This window comes from Limulus polyphemus, unplaced genomic scaffold (genome assembly GCF_000517525.1).
Source record: "Limulus polyphemus unplaced genomic scaffold, Limulus_polyphemus-2.1.2 Scaffold2722, whole genome shotgun sequence".
NCBI lineage: Eukaryota > Metazoa > Arthropoda > Merostomata > Xiphosura > Limulidae > Limulus > Limulus polyphemus.
This window is the reverse complement of record NW_013668332.1, coordinates 102,809-119,472: the sequence shown is the minus strand read 5'-3', so window position 1 is coordinate 119,472 and position 16,664 is coordinate 102,809. Positions and strand designations below refer to the sequence as shown.

Here is a 16,664-nt window from a genome sequence, read left to right as displayed (position 1 = left end):
AATGAATAGTGGGATTGACTGTCACGTTATAATCGCCCCCATGGCTGAAAGGGTGAGCATGTTTGGTGGGACTGGGATTTGAACCTGCGACCCGCAGATTGGGAGACAAGCACCCTAACCGCCTGGCCATGCTGGGCCCCCAAGAGTTTGATATAAGAAATAAAAATCCTTTATGCTGAACATTCATGAATAATTAATTTGGTGTTGACTTTTGTAATTTATAAATAATGTCTGCTTATATCTTTTCCTTTACTTTAACAACAACATTTACAAAATATAAAGTACTATTATCCGTTTGATAAGTAAATTGGATAGATATTAACTTGATTCAAAACGTTATAAAACAAGATTAGACAAAAATTACTACTTTAAATAATAAAGCAATCATCTAAAAATCGTTTCCATGGAATTTTTATATAACTCATAATCAACCTCAAAACAATATGGCAAAAAAAAATTCCAAATTAAGTTTACACGTGCAGTTGAAACTTTTATTAACTAAGTTTACACGTGCAGTTGAAACTTTTATTAACTAAGTTTACACATGCAGTTGAAACTTTTATTAACTAAGTTTACACGTGCAGTTGAAACTTTTATCAACTAAGTTTACACAAGCAGTTGAAACTTTTATTAACTAAGTTTACACGTGCAGTTGAAACTTTTATTAACTAAGTTTACACGTGCAGTTGAAACTTTTATTAACTAAGTTTACACGTGCAGTTGAAACTTTTATTCAGGTATATTTACAAAATATTTTTTCTAAATTTCCATGCAGTTTCTGCATGTAGTTTTGATATTCTAAATATCTTAAAGTCATGAACATAAGTCAATCATTTTATACACATAAAGTCTAAGTATTGCAGCCTTTGTTGCTGAATCTCAAGCTAATGTGTAAGCATGTATATATGAACGTTTTTGGAAAGTAGCCTATTCACACAGATAATACAGAAATATGCATGTCTGGCTCGACATAAGACTGAGTGTAGACCACTGTTTGAAGTATCTGGGATACCTAACGTTCTTTGTTTCACCAGAGTATTTAAGCCAGGTATTTTCAGAGTGGTGTGTTTTGAGTTTACTCTTACTGTTTTTATGGGTTTTTTTCACTCCTGCTCCCTTGCCTTTAACCCCAGCAGCCATACAACACAAAAGAAGAATCCCAGCAAGTTTTAAAAATCTAATGTTAACATTTTCCTTACATGAAAATGTATTTCAGACAGATACTCACCTCTCTGCACAACAAAGAGCTTTAGCTCCTGCACACTCCTGTGTAATTTCCAGCACATGCCACAAGCCTTGAACATTAGACTATATCCTTCCACCATTAGAAGAAGAACACATCCTCTATGTGCAGTACTCCCTATGAGCACTAACACATGAACAATTGCTGACAAGCCAAACTAAGTACACTAAAAGTGAGGTGGGAGGTGGTGCAGAGAGGTGGGTAACTATCTGAAATACAGTTTCATTTTCTTTACACCATAAAGAGCTAGAATTCCACACTAAGATGGTGAAGCAGCTAGTGCAGAGAGGTGGGTAACTATCTGAAATACAGTTTCATTTTCTCTACACCACAAAGAGCTAGAATTCCACACTAAGATGGTGAAGCAGCTAGTGCAGAGAGGTGGGTAACTATCTGAAATACAGTTTCATTTTCTCTACACCACAAAGAGCTAGAATTCCACACTAAGATGGCGAAGCAGCTAGTGCAGAGAAATTATAAAGATAAGCTCCTTTTTAGAAATAGTGTAAGAAAGGTGCAACATACATGAGGTGGAAGGTAGCCTAGTGGAACATTGGAAGACTAAATCCATCTCAAACAGGGAATACATTTTGCCCAACAAAAGATAATGTTATAAAAATATTTTGCTGGGTGCTAGTATATTGCTAAAGTTGGCAGAATGATAGACTGCTCAAGTGTCCATTATCTCACAGGCAGACAACCAAGCATGAGTGTGCAGTGTGGCCAAGGCTAAGTCAGGCCATTCCATACTGGACAAACAATTACATGAGATACCACAAAAATCAGGTACAAGGAGTAGCAATCCAGACCTGTGTCCTGAGGTGAGCTGTAACCACCAGGAACACTTTGGTTTATAACGTAGTAGGTTGTCCCTCAATAAACTACCAGGTAATACCATGGCCACAGTTCCCAAATGAGGGGATTGCCAGTGGAATTGCACTGCCTGATGAGAAACTCTCCATATCAAATTCCCCAGTGACTTGGGGCGCTCAGAAAGCAAGGACTGTCCCATATACCACTAGAAGAAATTGGGGGGGGGGGAACACCGAAAGAGGTACATGGACCATTGTCATAAGGCACAGTCATCTGGAATTAAGTCCCACACTGAGAGACAATATAATGGGTGCTGTCATTTTTTATATTATTTTCAAGTGCATATATATATAAACAATGCCAAAGCAATTTTTTGGAAAATTCCATCTTAACAGCAGGCACTGGGCAGAGATGGATTGTCTTCCCACTTTCAGTATTTCCCCGCTGAATGTGGATTTTTGGTATTACCTATGAGGGAATTTCAGTAACCTAGTGAGTTCCATCATCTCCATAACATAGCTATATATGTATAGTTAGAATAAGGTGGTTGTGAGACCAGAAAAAGAAAGGAGAAAAATGAGCAACTTACCATCAAAGCTAGTATGAAGAGTGACGAATGGTAACTAATGTGTTGGAGGTCATCCACATCTTCACCTACAAAATCTCATACTGTAGACATCAATGGCTAGAGGCATGAGAAGCCATGAGATGACAAGCATGATGGAAGGAGACATGAAAAATAAGAAAGGAGTCATCACCCAGAGAAGAAGAAATTAGACAGAAGGAATGTACAACCCAACCAGCTGAAATAACAGGAGATACGTGACTAGAGGAAAAGGAATCTTATAGCAAGAAAATACATTGGCGAGGGCCCTAAAAAGGTGCAGTATGAGTGATATAATAATGGATAGACCATACACAACAAAGGAGGCAAGCTGGGTCAAAATGACCATACAGAGAAGAAAGGGAAGGAAAAATGAATGAAGAAAACATACAAAAATTCTCAGTAAAGTATTCAGGGGAGAAAATGAGCATGTCCCTCTATTAAACAGTGAGGTAGATGGCCAAGAAAGAAGTGAGTGACAGTTGAGGTAGATGGCCAAGACAGAAGTGAGTGACAGTGACGTAGATGGCCAAGACAGAAGTGAGTAACAGTGAGGTAGATGGCCAAGACAGAAGTGAGTGACAGTTTTTGCAAGGGAGCAGAGGAAGAAATATGTCCAAGGCATATAAAAGGAGGATTAACAACACTATAAACAGGGCATCTTAAGCCAGAACTGTAGAATTTCATACCAAATGAGGAGTGGAGAGGAGGTGAAAAGGCAATGAAGATGGGATGCCCATAATAGGAGCAGACCCAACGAAAAACCAGAGGATAGAGAAACCACTCAGGTCCAGGCCTAAGTGAGATAGTTGATCCAATACCAGGTCCTGAGCATTTGAGACATGAGGGACTGACAACTGAACATGACAGTCATGGGTTCAAGAGAGAAAGTCTGGAGCCAGAAAAACAAAGGTCCCTGATGCAAGTGCCTCCCTGTCAAGGGAAAGGAAAAAAACAACAGAGGAAGTGTCTAAATGGATCATGCAAAGAAAACCAGTTAGATGAGACAGAAGATGACAAAAGGCCTGCAGAACAGATACCAGCTCGGGGATGTAGAGACAGAGGAATCTCACTCCTGGAGATCAGATGCCAGAAATGAATCAGGCATCCAGAACTGCACCCCACCAAAACAGAGGCCATGGAACGTTGTGGTCATATGTTTGGTTGTTGTCAAGTGCAAAGCCAACGTCTGTGCTACATTAACCATAAACATTGAAGCCCATAGACTGATTTCCAAGCCTTGGAGGACTCCAAACAGATACAAATCTGGGTATGGTAGGGGAAAAGGATGTCCAGTGTCATGTAAAACACCACAATCTCAGTATGTGAAAAGAAGAAAGTATATTTCTGGATATACCTGCAATGACAGGCCAAAAACCACAGAAGAGGACATGTATGGGTACATCCAAAAATAATGAGACTCAAGTAAAAAGTCCCCCCTACCCCCCAAAAAAAGATTCATGCAGGAAATGAAAGAGACATGAAGGCCCTGGTACCAAAATCTTTATGTCATAAAGATAAAGATGTAGACTGAGCCTGCCCTGCATACAAAGTGAGAGAGAGAGAGATCCTCAAGTGGATAAAATATAGGGTGGGAGTTGAAATTGAAACAGACAGTCAAACTAGCCACCCCAAATGAGACAACTCCCAAAAGAAAAGAGAGGTCTCAACAGAAGAAGTCACAACGAAAGGGGCAAGTAGAGACCAAATGTACATAGATTAGTGGAACAATATGCCTGAAGAATCTAACCTCTAAGTAAAAACCCACTAGAGCCAATGAAAAAGATGGTGCCACAACCACTACAAAGAGAAGGAGAGAGAACCAAATGCAGAAAATTGCAAACAAATCAGGATGTGAAGAAAATGTCCAAGACTCTGAATCAAGTCATTCACCACCAGGAGAGTATCCATTAAAAAGTGAGAAAACTGCCCATTGGAAATCAGGGAAAGTCCATCCTCATGGGGACTATCAACAAGTAAAATTCCAAAGTAAAAATGAGGAACAGTCCTGTGGCATTTCAAACAGGTGAGGTGGGGAGTAGAGCTATAGGCAAAACCCCTCAAAAACATACAAGATTATAGAAAAGGAGTTCCCCAATAGACAAAATTGGAGAAGAAAACTTCCACAGAACCAGAACCAAGGAGTAGTTCCAGAAATAAATCACCTTCAAGGCCCACGATGGCCAACCCTCAGAGAAGGGGGAACCAAGAGAACAAGAAACAGATGAGGGAGTGACCCTAGAAGACCATATACAATGAGAAACCAGTGGGGACCCCTGGTCCTAAGGGCAAGAAACCAAAGTAAGAAGAGATCTGTGATTAAGAACTGCATTATTTCAAGATGTATAAAAAAGACCTCCAAAAAACACATTACAAAAAGAGTGTAAGACAGAAGTTATCGAGAAGATACTGAGGGAGGTAAAAGTAAGACAACCTTACAAAGTACACCCTAGAAACAAAGAAGTCAAGGTAATTGGGAAAAAATCAAAGAAAACTGAGGGCAGCATGGGAAGCAGGTATGTGCAAATTGCCCCAGTAAAGCTAACAGGGCCATGATGAAATGCCTCCAAGTGAATGTGAAACATAATAATGAACAAAGAAGTCAAATAAGAGATGAAAATTAGTAGGTATGGAGAAAAAAAAATGAAATATTTGAGATCCTGAACTGACAGAAAAGATTCAGGTAAATGTGGCTTATGCAACAAAAAAAACAGAGATTCAGGAACAAATTATTAGAGAAAAGAAAACAAAAAATGCATACCTGTTGAATCTAAACAGTAAAGGACAAAAATCCAACTACTTAATTCATGTTTGGAAGAAGGAATGACAAGCAAAAGCAGATATGGAAACATCTGTGGTGAAACACTTAAAAAATAGGGTAGGCTCAACTGAAGTAACAAAACCAGGAGGTCAGGATGGAACCAACCATGTGGTGTACAATGGTAGTAATATCACTGGATGACTCTTGTGAAAAACATCAGGAAGTGTTAGAAATGTGGGAACATAAATGCATAAACCAGTTAATCAACAAAACTGGTGTCATGGTGGTCCATTTTCGTAAAATATTTAGAAAACAATTTTTGTTTTTTGTTAGTTAGAAAATAAGCAATGCACAGTGATGGTGCAAAGGTCTAATGACAACCTTGAAGAGTACTGGACGAAACTTGTATGTTGGATTGAACAACAGTGAGTAGGAAGCGTGTCATAAAAATAAAGTCAATTAAAAGAAAACCAAATAGAAGATAATTTAAATAAAAGTTCAAACTGATAAGTTTAAAATTCAGTTTCATTCTTTCATGTAATCAAGAACATTAAGGAAAAGAAGACCAAAAAATCAACAGTAAAAAAAGGTTAAAACAATAAGCTCAAAAAGTCTGGTAAGTCTAATGAAAAAAACGTTTGAAAAGAAGCAGTACTGAGGAAAGAATGAAAATTTTCACATGCTAGTGTTCATGGGATCACTGTGCATAAAGAATGTGTCCCCCCCATACTGGTGGAGGACTATGATATAATGATGATTACATCATAGTCCAGCACAATTCACACTGACACGTGTAAGGGTGGGAGTTTTATTCAAAGCTTGTGGCATGTGCAGTAAATTACACAGTAGTGCATGCAAGGTAATAGCTCTTTGTGGTACAGAGAGGTGAGTAGCATTTCTTAAATTGTTAATTAAGCATTTTGTGTTTAAAACTACACTCGTCTTTGCTCATGAGTCTTTTGTTTTGTAGAAGCCTTTAGCTTTTCTCCTGGACATCAATGTACCTGAATATCACAGCTGTACCTTTAAAATGATGATAAATGTGTCCATTGAATAAAAAAAGTAACAGTTTTACAAAACTAAATTTAAACTTTTAGTAATTAGTACTTTATTATTACTGATGATTTTCAATCACTTTCATTCCATGTTCATATCTAATATTAGGGTATAAAGAACTGGTATCAAGGGGACAAAAAGCTTTTAATGGAAAAATTTACCAACAATCTCTCTATCGCTACCAGTAACTGTATTTAAGAAAATGTAACAGGATATCCAAAAATTACTTCAATGTTATGTAACTTGTTTTTTAAAACACCAATAACTGGGCATCCAGACATTTTAGGAAGATTTTCAGCCATTAATTATTTTCATTTAAAGATTATTTTAATTCTATAGAATTGTGTATAGGCAACACATAAATATTTATCTTTCATCAACTCACTAAACACTCGTCTTTCTTTTTTTCTTAAAAACTTTAGAAAAGTCATTAATATAAATAATTTATTATTAACATTTTTGATATAAAGACTAGAATTTTCAGATGCTATTTTTCATAAATGCCATGTCATGTAGATATTTAAATGCTGTATTATTATAAAATGCTTCATTCACTATTAAACAAAAAACACTATCTTAATAACTTTTGTATATAATCAATAATTCCATACTTAAAAAAAATATATATATTAAACTAATTGTATTGAAATGAGAATTTAAAGACAAAATTCTGTGAGGAGGTTATAATATTTATAGTTTAGAATGCTGTTGACGAACACATACTATTTGTTTTACCTGAAGAGAGGTTGTTAGTCCAGTTGGAGTAACTCCTCCTGGTGACCGGTGCTTTATAATGACAGGCACAAGACGGTTCTTTTTAACAACTGGTTTTATTTTAATAGTAGGTACGTGTTTATTGGTTGAAGAAGTTCCCATCCGAAAAGAGGAAATTTTTCTTTGATCACTAATGTCAGGAATGTTCCTGAAGATCAAAAATTAAAGACAGAATGAATTACTGAAATAAATAAATAACCCAGATTCCACTTACAAGTATTCACTACACTTGAAAATTATTTCACTTTTTTTAGCAACCAATAGATAACTTAAGCTATTTTTAACAACACCAGAAATATAACTACTGTCTTTCACAGTTATTCTTAAACTTACAAATCTGTAAGTTTTATAAAGTATGCAGAAAGTTGAATCACTTAGATGTAAACATTATTTTAAAATACACTAAGACTTTACATATGTTCAAACATAGGAAACTCACATGGAAATTGATATACATTATAGTTTCACACTCTATTCTTACGAAATGTAGCTTAGAAACAAAAATTTTTCACCAGCTCAGCTTCTAGTAAAGTACCTTTAGGTACTAAATGTAGTTTTTATTTGATTATACTCACTTTTTGCCCCAAACAGGTTCAAAATATTTCAACTGGAAATAAACAAAACTACAGTAAACATTGTTTTATTTTAATTCATTACATTAAAAAATACTACTCGGGTAAAATGTTTAGAAAAGAAAATATATAAAAAACCAAGAAAGAAAAAGTCAAGCTTAAAATAACAGCCATATTACTAAAAACCCAAAACTACCGTACAAATGCTGAAAGACAAATAAACAGGAATAAAAAAAACACTTTATCCTTTCAGATTTAATCTTTGTCTTCAAACTTATTAACTTAAGTTATTTGAAATACACAGATAATTCAAATTCAATCACATAAAGTCCAAAATCAGTGTATAGAACTATCTAAAACAGGCAAAGATGTAACAAAAGCTATAGATGTTAAAATTCATTAATAAAAATAGCTCTGTCGAAACATATTATGGAATACAGTGAAATCATGTCAGACATGAGAATCTACACTTTTCAACATGCATAAGACGGCAATAATCTAGTGTCACCTCAAGCACCAGAAATGCTAAAGAAGAATACACATTAGATGAGACCTTATCTATTAACACAGTCAAATCAATGTTAAACTAGATAAACTAAGTTAACTAGTTTAACCATAACTAGCATTTATTTCTTCTCTACATAAGCTTAAGTTATTGTTTTAACTGTTTTATATGCCTACAGTTAGTGTGGTGAATGAAGAGTAAATACCTAATTTGTCTAAGCTATGAAACTACCTTACAAAAACAGGCTTAATTACATGGGTAATTACATCTGACACACTAATGCATACATTTTAAGTGACAACAGTAATTCAGCAGTTCATTACACTATTCTTCAGTCTAATAGCTAAGACAACTTCTACTTTAACTGTAATTTCCAGTCAACATATCTGTGAGCCATATATAATTGCAAAGTAAAAACTGAAGTAATGTATTGACTTATAACATCAACAGCTGCAATACTTGGAAAATGTTTCACTAGCCATTAGTTTAGAGTTTCTATCCTAATGTAAAACTATCAATGCCAGCTTTGAGAAAAGTATAAAAATCAATAAAATATTCTGTACTCCAAAATAACTGTCCTGAAATGTGTAAGTTTCAAGCATTTCTATAAACCAAAAAAAGGTCCAAACCATCAACGATTACTGACAACACTTACTGTGCTTAGACAAAAAAGTTATAAAATTTTTTTAACTTCAGAAGTCAGTGTTGAATGAAAAAAATAATATTTGGTTTATGTAAGATATATACACAAATTTTGGTGTTGTTTCAAACATAAAACTAAAACCTTGCAAGATGCCATAATCTGTGCATTCAAACACTCATAACCTATATATAATATTCTTAGGAATGGTCTTAATATCAATCCGGTACATCTTTGTATAAGTTTGGTCCTTATTGTGGGTCTTTTACCAAGAAAGAAAACTAACCACAGGAAGTATAGGGAAATGAATTATTAAAAATATAATTTTATTAGCTCTCTCTGACCAATATAACTCTAGAACTGATGTTCATGTTTGTTGCTAATAAAGTTCTATGTTTCAATATGTGGCATTTAATTAGAAATTTTAGCAACCCATCAGCTCTAGTTCACAATCCCACCCATTCTTAATAAACTATTTAGGCATATTCAACACACACAGTGATTTACAGATGTTTTTATAAAATGTATGAAAATACGAAACAGGAAGCAAAGCCGGCTAAAATTCTTACATTCTTTGGCACTGTAACAGACAACAAACTTTCACGGTATTAGCAGACGACAGATGATGAAAACAGTTAAAGGTTAATGAGTGTTAACTAACAGGAAACCTATAAATATTATACAAATATTTTATACAACCTATAAAATGTGGTTAAAAACAGCAGAACAGTGTAAATACTAAATAACATATTTTGTTTAAACAAAACACATTTTTATTTGTCTAACACACACACACACACAATGTTAAACTTAGGTTTTTTACTTTCCAAGGATCCAGTTTTCCTTTTTCTTTTTCCACCTCCACTTTCATCTTTTGCTGATTCTCAGGAGTAAATTCTCCTTCTGCAAGTCGTTTTTGCCAGTCCTGGCAAGCTCTAGCAAAGAACTCATTGCTGAGAGCCAAAGCACTCAACCTAACTGAATAATCTGACCCGATAACTCGATCCACAGATGGTAGAAGTTGAACAAGACGGTACTGGTAAAGTGAGGGTAGGCTTGCAAAAGTATGCTTGTTAATTAATGCTTTCAAGTTGATGTTAACTAATATTGAGTCTGGAGTTTCCACATCTATACATCCTTTTTTAGTTTGAGCAATTTGAGCAGCTAGAGAAAGACAAATTTTGATAAACCTTAAGTCTTGAAAAAAGAAATATATAAAAATAACAAATATTTCACGATTTTAACATCATTTTTCATGAACGCAATTGTAAGGATCTGATGTCAACTTTCTAACACTATTTTTGTCTCACTGTACTTTACATTTAGAAAACAGTGTAAATAAAAAGAAAGGAATAGCAAAGAAATGTTCCCATTTACAATTAAAAAACATTTTCAACTGAGTTCTTATTTGTGTTGTAATGCAAGAATGGGCACCTTCTATTTAGTAGTGTTTGCCATAAAACTTAATATGGCTTCACAGGCTGGTCATACACTTAAAATATATGTTTTAGCCCTCTCGATACAAATAGGTAAAAGTACACACATCACAACCTTCTTTTACTACTTTATCATCAACGTATGTCAATAAGATTGGCATCAAAATGCAGACATAAATCAAATATTAATATTATATATTTTTTTATTTCTTAGTTTCAAAACGATATACTTAAATAAATTTCATTTACACTTTTCTATATCACTTTACATTTGTTTGCTCCAAATTGTCTAATTTGCATATTCTTCCCCACCCTCATTTCAGCTTCTGAGTTTGAATACAGGTTACAGAATTATAGTATAGATACTGATTAGACATAATCTAATCTTATAGCCTTTAACCATCTTGATTTACAGAAATACATGCCAGGAAGTCAAACCTACATGGTACATCCTCCTATAACAAACTGTCTTGCTAATACATTATTTATAACCAATAGAAAAAATATTTTAATTCACTGATTCATGTAATAGGCAGCTTTTGAAGTATACAGCCTACAAATTCAAAGTTGTTATCACCAAGTAGAGGAAATATTTAACTCATTTATAGCTTAGTTAGAAATCCACTTAAATTATAATAGTAACAGGACATTGTGCATTTTGGGTTCTTAATTGAATATTTGAAATAAATAAAAATTCAGTAAAGTACTAACAATACCCAACCAAATATCAGGGTTAACATTTATCAAGACTTCAACTATAAGAAAGGTACAAGACCCACAACTAAGTAATAAATTCCTTGTTTTGTTTAATAACTTTTTTATTTATTGTTATAAAAGAAACTAAAAGTTAAAAATTAGAAACTTATTATCAAAAAAACATCAAGTGAAAACATTTCTGAGCAAGGTAATAATGTGAGCTGTATGCATGTTACATAGTTCATTACTTTGTTTTACTATAACTTGAGCCGTTTGATTGTTTGTATACATGTTTAGTAGTTAGACATAGTTCAAAGAGCAATAAAACAATAAAATTAAATAAAAGGGAATGCAAAGTGTTATGAGCCTGAGAGGTTATGATAAATAATTGTAATTTTCTGTTACAATTATGCAGTCATTCTAAAAAAAAACAAGGAGTAAGTTAGATTTATTTCATATTTTTTGTGGAGGTCACAAGGTCATTAAAATGGACCAAAGCATATTGGGTTTGGTTTGGAATTTAGCGTAAAGCTACCTGAGGGCTATCTGCACTAGCCATCCCTACTTTAGCAGTAAAAGGGCAGAGGGAAAGCAGGTAGTCTTCACCACCCACCGCCAACTCTTTTACCAATAAGTAACAGAATTGACCGACACATTATAACACCCCCACGGCTGAAAGGGCGAGCATGTTTGGTGGAACAGGGATTCCAACCCCTAACATGCTGACTGCAAGTCAAGCTCCCTAACCACCTGGCCAGACAAATTCCTCCATATTGGGTTATAGTTAAGAAAATAACATGCAAGATATTAAGTTCTGTTGAAAGAAAAACTTTTAACATTTGTTTCAGAGATTCTAGAGGTTATGCAAATGAAATCTGAAAACTGTAAGACTGAAAAATTATTTCTAATCTTAACGTGAAAATCACCTTGCACTCAGATTAGTCAGAGTTGTGAATCAGACTCTGACTTCATAAATTCACAGACAAATCTTTAGTAAAAATACTTAATTAAAAAATCTGATATTTTGCGAACAAAATACTTTAAATGTTTACTAACAGCTTGCCAACTTTTGTGAAAAATACACTCACTACATTAAAAGTTATTGTATTTATAGTTTCATAGTTTAACAAAGCTAACTTGAGCCAACCATACATTTTTTTGTAAAAATGATGCATGCAAATTTACCAATGCCCTCCTGGTAATTATACATTAAACTTCTTAAGTTTTGAGAACCAAGTAAAATTAATCTAGGGGGGGCATATCTTGCTAATGGAGACATCAGTTGCCCTTGTGTGCTTTAATGTATGTCTGTTCTCCTGTCCAAACATGTAAAATCTTAAATAAAGATGATCATTTTAAACATTTAAACCCATATTCATTGTTCTTCATTCATAGTTAATTACCAATGAAAAATGAGTGTGAAAATTACGAAAGAAACACGATATAAGTGCCTTTCAATTTTATTAACCACTGTTAAAACTATTTATTTTGAGTGGTCAGTACCATACACATAATTATTTGAGTGTTAATATTTCAGATCCTGAATCAACTGAGTTTGCAGTTTATCACCAATTGGGTTCCACAATAAACTTAACATGATATACCCCCCAACTTTAAGAATTTCTTTATTCACTAAAAGCACTCTGGTGATATGTTGAAAAAACAAAATGACAGAGTCTATCTCACTATGCAGGATTTCAATGAAAATATTCTATTACAATTCATAACAGAATTATTATAACAAAAGGAACATGAAAGAAAACTCCATAAAACCATTATCTGTAAGTTTATGTAATATCCTTTATTTCTCATCTGATAAAAAACTGGCACAACATCATACTTTAAAAATTACCTGTCTTGTTTTGTTTTATGAAGATACTCCTTGTTATAGTGTTGTTAGGTTCTTTAGTGTGTAGTACCTTACCCAATACATTTGTCAAAACTGAGATAAGAGACTTCATAAGAAAATGAGGTGAGAAACATGTTTAAAGCCAGTGTGTTTGAACTTTGGGGATGGTACGTTCAAATTATCTATATATGAGCATGATAAAACAACTGACACTATTCTACCAAAAAAACAAGAACTAAACTTTGATTATTAGCTGTATACATTACTAATATGCTTTTTATTTTAATACTCATTCCATAAGATTATCAAATACGATTCTGATATTTGATATTCTTTAAAATACGCCATCACATGATCACTTGTGAGAAAAAAAACAATCAACTTGACATTAATTCTCATGAAGACATTAGTTCATTTAGTTTATACTTTGAACGTAGCTTACCTATACTTAATTTCTTGTTGGAACATTTTCTTGGCTATTTAAATAAAACAAAGATGAGTATTCAAGATAAAAAGAATATACACAAATACAGACAAAATAAATACATATATCAAGATATTGTTTAATTAGATTAATAAGCAGTAAGCACAGGTGTAGTATTATCAATATACCTACTAGAAATCTATTTTCAAATGTACTCTTCCTAATCATAAACTATCTGGAATACACTTGTACTGATAAGTTGTAAGGACAGATGTTCAAACAAATATATATTACAATAAAATAGGTCAGATGTTATGAAATATTGTTATGGGATCTCCTTAGTTCTTAACAGTTGATCTTCAACTAGCATGATGATAGGGATTCTGGTAATGAATGACTGGATTGAAAAGAGACTCCTTCCTCAAACATTACCCCTGTTGTTTATCAATTAATACTTTTCTCCCTGCTGAGACTAAGACTACAATGAATCAACATGACAATTACCTCTTGATCTGCATTTCAGAAACAGCAAAGTTAATTAAAAATACAATAATTCACCACACCATACCAAAATCATAAACAATGAAGGTGATAAAAAAACACAAACATTCAGGATGAAGGAAACTATACTAATAACATTAATATGAATCCATCAATCATTAAAAATTAACCAATACTGCACATAGCATCTAATACCTGGTTGATACATTTACAAAACAGAAATTTCAACTTCAAATTACTATCTAAAAATAGACAGTTGAACTTGTATCTTGCACTTAATTTTAAAAAGCACCACAACACTAACCTTCAAGCTTAATCCAGGAATTGATGCTAAAAATTCCCTCATTGTTTGTGGCTTGCTATATGTAGGTGACAAATCCTTTTTCTCACCATCCGATACACTGTTCGTTTCTGTGTCTCTGGAATCTTCCAAACTGTTTAACGTTCCTACATTGCAACCAGTGACAACATTCACACTAAGACGTTCTCAATTGAGAGACAAATAAAATACTTAGATTCATAAAGTGACAAAAATAAGATTTATATAAAAAGAACCACTCTCTCAATCTCTGGTTTGGAAACTATATATGTACACCTTTTCTTTTACTGTAAATACCTTAGGCAGATATAATGTATATACACATTTTCTACTTTTAAACCTGTAACAATTAGTACATTAATTATTGATCTATAATCACTGTTTTGTTAGTGAACTTTTTCTTTTGATAATTGTCTAACTAATCTAACGTTATTAGATCTAATGTTACTTTGTGAGTATCAATCTGCTGTTGCCTTCAGGTGTACATTCCTGAGAAGGACTGTTAGATGGATTAAAATCCAGAACTTTCTAAATAAGGGGTGAAACTCCTAACCAATCAACTGGGCTGGTGATTTCTGTTTTTTTTCAGTAGTGATTTTACCACACTCTGCTAACTTCAGTGCTTAAATTACTTTAATAAAGTTATTAACCACGTGGGTGTGGCAAAATTTTTAATATTTTTCTCTTCTTCAAATGTGACTCTGCATATTGTTCTGGTATCTTTCCATTGCATTTGCTTATTTGTAATACAACTAACAAATTATTGGTATTGTAGAGTTTTGCATGCTGTTGATGTTCTTATATTACCACTTTAACCCTCTCTCTACAGGCATCTTTTCCTATACATGTTTTAATGAGTTACATTCAAAATTTAATTAAACTATTGTCTTTTCATGTTATACCAATAAATACAGCATAAAAATGTAGCTAATAATCCATGTTTTAATAGTATAGTTCTAAGCTCTAACTTTTATAAAACCATATTTAATAAAATCTAGAATTTCCACCAGGGTGAAAATTGTGACATTTGCTCTCTAGGCATCTCCTCTTCTCTAATTTATTTATCACCCCTCCAAGAAGTACGAAATTTAACATAAATTACTTAATATAATATTGTCATAACTCAAGCAATGCAAAATGTTCATAGTCTTCAATTTTATTTGGTTACAGAGCCATCAAATAGACAACCAGACTCCTCTTGCCATGCCCACCTGTCACATCCTCTCTTTCAGAAATTGCTAATAGTTCTCTCTGACATTAAATACTACATTGTTTATAACCAATAGAAAGCCAAAGCTTTTATCTATCAAATGTTGTATTATATTACATTGTTTTCTGTAAAGAGAATTGTCAATTTCACTTTCAGTTCAAGCTTGATTCCCATGGAAAACACATCGACAAGCTTAGATGAAATTTTTACAGCTCTTGTCATATAGTTAAAAAGACAGAAAAATTGTGATAGTTTATAGACATTGTCTGTTTTTTGCACATTATTATTAAGTGTTCTTTGGTGTATTATTTAATTAAATAAAAAATGATTTAGTGCAGTGCTACCATTAGTATAAATAAGGAGGGTTAAGTGTTATCAACGGTTGACAGCAGAAAAAAAAAAAAGAAGACTCAGGTAAGTACGTTTCTTCCTGTTTTTCATGTGTATTCTTTATTTATTGCTATAAAAGTAACTAAAATGTAAAAACAGGAATCTTTTTATGTCAGTTAAGGTTAGATTAGGTAAAATAAATAATAATATAATTTTTCACAAGGTACGTTCACAAGCAGCTCATGCGTATTGTGAGCTGCACATTCACCAAGTGATTTACAACTTATTAGACAGGGTTCAGAGGGCAATAAAACAATGAAATTTAAGTAGAAGTAGAAATATATTGTTATGAATGTAAAGATATTTATGATAAACAAATGTAGTTTCATGTTACAATTTCAAATCATTCTAGAAAGAAATAAAGAATAATCTAGATTTATTTAGATTTTTTAGGGTGGTTATGAGGTAAGCCAAATTGACCAACCTTGCATAAAGTTAGGGTAGAGAAAATAACAAATAAAATAGTTTTACTGGAAAAAACGTTTGCAATTTATTTAGGAGGCTTAGAGATTACACAAATAAAATTTGAGATTTTTGAGACAAAGAAAAGATTTTTAATCTCAACACGGAAATCACTTAGCACTCAAATAGTATATAGAAATACTACATATATTCACAGACAAATCTTTAGTAAAAATATTTCATTAAAAAATCTGATTTCTTGTATACAAAAGATGTAATGTTTACTAAAAGTCTGCCAAATTTTGCGAAGATACACAATATTTATCAAACTTTTTTTTTCAATATTATTTTATCTGTTATTTGCTCTATCATGACTCTAAACTGGGTCGGTTGATTTGACCGACCATGTAACCCCCATAAAAAATTAGGAAATAAACCTAAATTACCTTTTTTTTTTTCTAGAATGATT

At 33.1% G+C, this 16,664-nt stretch overlaps 1 protein-coding gene across 8 annotated transcripts in view; it reads right to left on the bottom strand.

Annotated features, from left to right (window-relative positions):
* Positions 1 to 16,664, bottom strand: part of LOC106467734 (putative Polycomb group protein ASXL3) — an 84,391-nt gene that overhangs the window by 38,730 nt on the left and 28,997 nt on the right. For 7 of the 8 annotated variants that reach the window (XR_002612464.1, XR_002612465.1, XR_002612463.1 and 4 more), the window contains 5 exons: positions 14,179 to 14,360; positions 13,392 to 13,425; positions 9,792 to 10,132; positions 7,827 to 7,858; positions 7,213 to 7,399 (listed from right to left, as the gene is read on the bottom strand). Coding sequence is in view for 5 of the 8 variants with exons in the window: in XM_022395921.1 (XP_022251629.1) it covers positions 7,213 to 7,399; positions 7,827 to 7,858; positions 9,792 to 10,132; positions 13,392 to 13,425; positions 14,179 to 14,360 (776 nt within the window). In the remaining 3 variants the exon portion in view is untranslated. The remainder of the gene's footprint in view (positions 1 to 7,212; positions 7,400 to 7,826; positions 7,859 to 9,791; positions 10,133 to 13,391; positions 13,426 to 14,178; positions 14,361 to 16,664) is intronic. The other variant, XM_022395922.1, reaches the window with a different exon arrangement.